The 7,896-nt window shown below is 33.4% G+C and overlaps 1 protein-coding gene across 1 annotated transcript; it reads right to left on the bottom strand.

Moving 5' to 3' along the window:
• Window positions 1-6,044: 6,044 nt before the first annotated feature.
• Window positions 6,045-7,184, bottom strand: LOTGIDRAFT_153686 (hypothetical protein; the record flags this gene model as incomplete). Its single annotated transcript, XM_009059708.1, has 1 exon — window positions 6,045-7,184. One exon carries the CDS (start codon window positions 7,182-7,184, stop codon window positions 6,045-6,047), a length of 1,140 nt encoding a protein of 379 aa, XP_009057956.1.
• Window positions 7,185-7,896: the final 712 nt, after the last annotated feature.

Genomic DNA, 7,896 nt, shown 5'->3' with positions numbered 1-7,896 from the left:
TCTGGAATTCTTTCAATAAATTACGACAATTGTTTCAAACACAGAAAGGGATGTTTTGTACCAACTTAACAACCCTTACGTTTTATTTTTATTTTTCTTGGATATTCTATGCGTCATAAGGAATAAAATGACAGCTTTGACCTAATTTCCCAAGACTTTCTCCCAAGCAATGATGGCGGCTTTATTGACATCATACGTCACGTTATAATAACGTCATCGTTATAGATGATTACTTTTACGCCTTAAAGAAATTTCTCTAGATACCTTATTAAAGACTGTCTACAGATCTTATATTCATAGAAGATTACCTTCACACATATGATTAATAGACAAAGTAGTTTGCATTACATACAGATAAGTTTGAATTTCTTTTATTTAATTATTATTAATTATTGATTATTTTATCAATAACCTGCGCTCTCATTCAAGGCCATGCCTTCATTCATATTAATGAGCCATACTAGTGCTTTCCGTAAACCACAAAATAACAAAAACAAAGTGCATAGACGTCAATGATATTACCACTGTAGATTTTATCTTTGTACAATAATGTTTCCGGTTGCTGCATGTTGATAATATTGTGGAATTATTGTTTCACCTATTGACACAACTCTTAAATCAATATGTTATCTACTTCCGATTTGTAGATTATCATCTGATATCACTGTTTATATCCGGATTGTTTCACGTATATTTTAATCATCAAAATGTCAATCTGGAAAATGTCCCCAAGGATACGATAGTTGAGATTATCTCAGCCTTAACGCGCATGATGTTTAAAATATTATCACTACCCTCCATGTTTGATTGTAAAAGGTTAACTAGATTTTTTAAGGAACCGGATATAGTGTTCGTGTAAGAAACAATAACGAGGCAACCAATCCCAATATACTTCTCCTTCAATACGTCACTTAAATCTTGCAGAAACGTGACTTAATCAAAATTTGATCCATGATCAGAGTGTGAAGAAACTACTTTAATCTTAGTGCAAAATGTGAGGCTCCTCATACTAATGTTATCAATGCTGATGACAGACAGATCCAATGATGTTATATAACCTTCTGCCGCGGTCTTGATTCTCAGCAATTTCTCGGTGAAAATGTATGATCTCGTATGGAAACAATCTTTTTTCAGTGATCTCGCTGTCAGTCATTCTTCCTTTTTGTGATCCCTGGCTGCAGGATAAACAACGTGTGTTGTGTCGCAACACCTTCATAAACCCTAATAGTTTGTGTATTTGTGTGCTGTGCCTAGCAGGGCATCATTATGATGCTTGACATACAGCTATTGTCCGAAACATCTGTCTTTATGTCTAATAGATATTGTGACAGAAATCGGCTGGGAGTAGACAACTTAGTAGTTACCAGAGGCTGGAATAGAAGCAGATGATCCGGTCTGGTACAGCAACAGTTGAACTATAATGACCTACGTCATAGAGATATGGAATAATGTGATTAAAATATAATCTTTTTTTTTAACTTTACACTAATTGATATTAAATAGACTTACTGAGAAGGGGGTCTCTGAAGATGTGTGATGTTTTTACAAATCATAATATTCACTCGCTTTATTATAAACTCTGCGAAACTTCAAATTTCTGTAATGCTATGAAATAAAATGCTAAAAAAATTATTTTCTACAAAAGAGCTCGATACATCAAGTTTATTGTAAAGAAATATTAAAATAGAACCTGAAAAACGTTGTTACTCAGAGTTTTACGCACATTACCGGACAATGTAGTGGAGTCACAAGGTCCCATACAGATACAAGACAAGTATTACAGGTATGAGACGAAGTTCGCAATGGCAAATTACAATAACATTTTAAAAATTATGTCCCCGAAAAGGTTTTTATATGCAGTAGATTTGCGTCTATTTGTATATCCAATGTATCGTTCAACCATTGATATCACAGAATGAGAGATTCTTAACTGAGAGATATAGCCTTCACATAACTAGCTGTACTTCAGGGAGAATCCAGTGTCGAAAATACGATGAAATTATGATTTTCCTGTGTGGTTATTAATGATTTTATCAAAAAGATTTTAGTTGGTTCACACCCTGGGGATATCGATTTACACCACAAGGTGTAGTTCAGATGATTCTGAAATAATTTGCAGTCTTATAAACTAATTACTGCATAGTGCATGTCACTTCTTTGTACAATATTGATTATTTTAGGTGTGGTAAATTCGCGAAAATTTTTTTTCGTTTTGACAGACAGTTGTATCGGTCGATTGCATTGAAGGATGTGGTCTGCGAAATCCGGGTTTTAAACCTGGTATATTATATTGTCCTATGTTGTACCATCTCGTGATTATTGAATGGAATATAAATGAATTGCACGCTTCTCAAAATAATTTCGTTTCATCGTTGTAGTTTGTATTGCGCCTTAAAATTATTACTTATGTATCAACATGAAAAAATGTAGGCCTTCTGCTATAGTATTAAATCATAACCTCTTCTTATTTTTTTTTTCTATTTACATTTCTCACAATATAAATCTTCTATCAGGAAATTATGTATAATTGGAATTCTTAAATAACAGATGTATAATGTCTCCCATCAGACTACATCAAATCTTACTTGTTATTCATACCATTTTTATTACTCAACCGATTAGACAATTCTCTTGACAAATAACTATGTCATCTTTCATATTCAATGAAATTATTCTCATAGATGTTTCACAGATGTCGCACGATTATCGGATAAAAATAATCAAGATTTAATAATATTTTACTCGATATGGAATATTGAGTCACGAGGGCTTCTGTTCGTTTGGTGTAGATGTCCATCATATTTGAAGGTCACTATGTGCGTAAATATTAGTACTTTTATTAGCCTTTCAGTATTTGTAAGATTTATGACCACGTGTATTCTTTATTACGTTAAGATGATTCAGATCATAAACATTGGTCCATGGTGCAATTAATTAGAGAATGACATTGTCAAAGAAATAGTTGAAGTAATTCAAGGTGAGAATACTGTAACAGTCCATTTACGCCATTGTTTTATGACGAAATTAAATATTTACTTATATTAAATCAACTAAGATTCAATCTCTACGGGAGGTGGGGGGATGATGGCCACAGATCTTGCTGACCTTGCTTTAGGCAAGATGCTTCTATCTTTAAGCTTAGTAAGCTTTGTTGAATTCTTTCCTTTCCCAATGGCAGAGGCTGGTGATGTTAAGGAAGCTACTGTTGTTACCTTTGCTCCAAAAGATTTGCTTTTTTTGTGTTTGTTGTGTTTGGTGCCCCCAACTTCCATTTTACACACTGAAAGAATGGTCTGTGCCCCCCTAGAAAATTTTATGGCCCCTGCTCGGCCCGAAAGTTAAGGCTTTTATAATACTGTCTATCAATGGCATTACCATTCTATTACTTTCATTTATGCGGAATATCTCCCCAATAGAATTGAATATATTATGAAAAAAAAACTATTTTATTTAATAATTAACATGAACATTTACATCATAAATAACGACAATCACTAACAAGTATTTACAAATAAACCTCGATATTCCGAACTTGGTTTAGTGTTATATTCCTCGTCAGTTATGTCATTTTAATAATCAGGATTCGTTAAGCTCCAATTGTTTAAGTCATAAACAAGATGATTGATGTGAAATTTAAATATGAAGGAAATCTCAACAGGTAAAATTCAAATTTTAATGCTGACGTTTCCTGTTGGTGGGTGAACAATCCAACACTGCACTTCAGCTTTTAAGTGATATACAGATATGTATCATTTTGCATACCCTTTGTCACTTTGTGATGTTTGCTTTGCCAATTGACACATTCTCACAGCGCATCCCATGAGAATGTAACTGACATACAATCTAAACTTAAAGATTACAGGATAACTGGACGTCGGATTGAAATGCGGATAAGTGATACACTTAACTAAGATTAGTTTCTATGAGCTATGTTTACCTTTTAGTTAATGCACTGAAATCCATAAAAATCCGACACGCGGTTGTCCGTGTACATAAAAACGAAAGTGAATGATCTTATATAAATGTTTTTTTTTATGTTATTGCATGATTCATTTATATGACAGATCCCAGATGATTCCTATAAAACAGTAGAGTCACATATTTAACCAGCTACTAAAGCATATCGACAATGTTTGGACCTTAAAAGTGTGATCCACAACACAGACATCAAAACAACTTTTTCCCACATACAGTTAACATGATTTCATATCACAATGTCGTCATCAAGTCGCTTATTGGCACCGGTGACGAATGGCATGAAAATGTAAACCACGAAAGATAAACTTTACACTCAGGACCAAGAAGAATTCAATATTTGACATCCAACTATGTCAACTACTAAAATACCATGAAACGGAATGTCAAGTAAGAGCACAATTATGATAAAAATTGGCTGTATCGTATCTGTAACCAGACTTTCAGAGAAAGTTCCCTAATATATGGAAATAATGTTAATGTAACTATCTCTCAGCTTCGACCCGACACAGCAATACACTTGATATTCAATGACATATACATGGATAAACGCCTTTCTGTCACTTGAAATTGATGTCCAACTTTTACAAAATAATCCAGTTAAGTATTAAGTAATTTCACGAGCTTCTCTGAGCAATTTATTGGAAATCGGAGGATATTATCACCTTATGGATACATCCTATCCTCCTATCTCTATTGGATATAGTGTCCCAATCTGAAGTTTTAATTATCTTTCAATGAATTGCAAATTACCGTTGCCAGAATAAATATCACCAATTCCCCGAACGACAAATCCTGTCACACAAACATAATTTCCATAACAAAATTGGATTTGAAAGTCTCAATATGTCTTACTTCTTTTTGTTCCAGACGACAGTAGGAAACGTTTGTCATAATTATCACATATATCACTTTCATAAGGTCGGCCTGTCTGCAGTCTTTTTTTCTGTCGTTTTTGTCTACGACACGTTGATCATCAAATCAGTCAAGGACACCACGACCATCTTCAGCTTAACAAATCTCAGGAAGTTACTGGATAAACTTCGAGCATATTGCCACATACTTCATGAACACAAAATGACCAGAAGGTACCAAAAACAATTTCACTCTAGCCAGTATAATTTCCTTTCGTAATTCTGAAAGTAGCAAATAGACCTGCAACACGTACGATTATTTCCAAAGGCTCAAAATTTGCTATAAAACAAATTAAAACACGTTTCCTAAAAACGTGACATGAAAGTTTTTCAAGTTCTAATATTTCATGGTTGATAGAAATAGAAAAAGTTATTTTTGTTCCGATGAAGATTGAATCATGGCGAATCTTCCCATTTAGTTTCGCTATAATAGTGTGGTTACTGACATTGCATTCAATTCACAATATAAAAAGCAATTTAACAATCATTCTCCTTTTGAATTTAGAGCAACGGCTATTATAAATGCATGTTTCAATTAAGAGTAATCGACGCAACGAAATAGTACATTAATTGTTCGTCTCTTCATAGTTCATTGGCAAACAATGCTATTGAACAAAATGTTTCCACATAACATTTTTATATATGTGCCAGCCCTGTCAAACACGTTATAACGTATACCTGCTATTAGACAACAGATGACATTTTATCCATGGTGGTATGTATACTGTTGAAGCTTTCAGACGGAGATGTGTGATTTAAACGATATAATCTTTACAATGTAAAGAATTTCTCATGTCCTTTTCTCATAATAAGCCTATAAATGGAATCACTATGACTAGAACAACAATATTTTGAACATGAAGTTACTTGTCACATTCATGGTACAAAACTTTATTTTTAGTCATTTAGACCGTAATTTCCAGCTTTCAAAGTTGACTTTTACCTAAAATTAGCTTATACTTTATAATACTTATCTTATTTACCATTGGTCTGATTTCTATTTTCATAACAACTTTGGTGAAAGATGGTCGATATTTTCGATGGACTAAAAAATTGTAAAGCTTGCACAAGTTTCACAAATGACCACAGTGATCGGCCGCTAACGATGGTATATAATTACACTAAAGGCCACATATCAACAATGTTTTGTTTGGTTTACCTTATCACGCATTTACGCCCCCGTTGGAAAACATTTTTTAGTTCTTTACGAAAAGTTTGGTTCATAAATGAATAAATAACAGGATTTGCTACATTATATACAAAATACATATAAAATATGATTATATTAAATTGTATAAGACGTTTGGCCATTAACCACGATGGAAGAAAAGCAATGATAAAAACAACTGTAACCACGAACAACATAAACGCCGTTCGAATATTGGCTAAAAAATCATAGTCTCTCTTTATTTTGGTAGATTTTCTAGTTTCACTATTCAGTCTGACGCATTCCTCATGTTTCACATTATTGACACCATTGTTTTCAGGCATTTCCATAACCTCAATTTCCGTCACACACGTCGCAACTGATTTCCCAGAAGGTCTTGAGGACCGTTGACGTTGACGCCACTTCCTACGCTTGATAACTGATTTGTAGATAATCATATACAATATGAGAACTATTATTAGAGCGATGAGGTAAAACGAAGCATACACATTTTGATATATCTTGATTACAGAACCGGATATCAGCAAATAGTTGGCTTGGCAGTGCGTACTGTATTCTAAATACATTTCATTTACGTTCGTCCCGTTATAGTTTTCACTGTCCGTAGAATTATGTGTAGTGTTATTGTTCGACACAGGGTGGTATACACCGAATGCCAAGGATGTTATTGTTCCTAAGATGAATGAAAAGATTCCTAGGAAAAGAACAACCACTTTCGCCCGAAATGGATTCATAGCGTGCAAGAATGGTTTACAAATACAGAAATAGCGATCTACAGCAATTGCCACCATGATAAATGCTGACAATGGTACGTTACATGTTATAAGAAAGTGATACAGTTTACAGAAAAAGTCGTATTTTAAATGATTCTGTAAAACTATGGCGACTGCGGTGAAAGGAATGATGACTAAACACGTAATGAAGTCTGTTCCAGCCAAAGCCAAAATAAAAATAGTCGACGTGACGTTGTCCATTTTTCGAGAGAAGACGTATAAAACTAATCCGTTTCCAACACTTCCAAAAACACTCAAAATAATCAATATGCAGACTATAGCTGTTTCCTCGGGCGGGGTTTCTTCTATCTGTACGTCAATTCCGTCTGGTGTTGTAAAATTGGACACTGCCATTGTGAATGTTTACTTTTTACCAATAAACCTGAAGTGACAAATAATAAAGTTTTATGGAGAACTTAATATGTAAACCATAAGCTTCTATTTATTTCTACTAATAAAATTGCAATGATAAATAAAATAAAATGACATATATGGTAAATAAATCAATATATCATATGAGTTATATGTTAATTATGCGTATTGGAGATATCCTTTCATGCATAACACTTTATTTGGAGAACACATGTTAAGGATAAGCTTTGTTTTTCGATGTAAATACGACGCGAAACAATAGGTATTCGGTTGAGTTAATCAAATGATTATATCATATTTATTATATAATGAACCGTGAAATGCATGTAATACGTCATTATACGACTACATTTGTTCATAATATATCTAGCTGAGTAAAAAGCAGTTTTAATATAGAATTAAAATGGAGGTACCGGTTTTGGTAGTTTAAAGAGCAATCAACTAAAAAAAAAGAAGTTTTAAAAAACGGACTATTTGACACAGCACTAATGATCCATTTAGAAACATTATTGTGTTTGAGCTACTTTAGAGAATTCACTTATTACACAAATATAATGCAAATTATTTGATTTACTGGTATTCTTTAGTTGTTATACACATTACGAACCTATCTAGAGATTCCTCCTTGCCTGCGTGTGAATGCATGTATGACCATAAGCCTTTATACAAAAATGTCAGTCTCTTTGAGCAAGGA

This window comes from Lottia gigantea (genome assembly GCF_000327385.1).
Source record: "Lottia gigantea unplaced genomic scaffold LOTGIsca_4, whole genome shotgun sequence".
Taxonomy (NCBI): Eukaryota; Metazoa; Mollusca; class Gastropoda; family Lottiidae; genus Lottia; species Lottia gigantea.
This window is presented reverse-complemented; position numbering and strand designations above follow the sequence as displayed.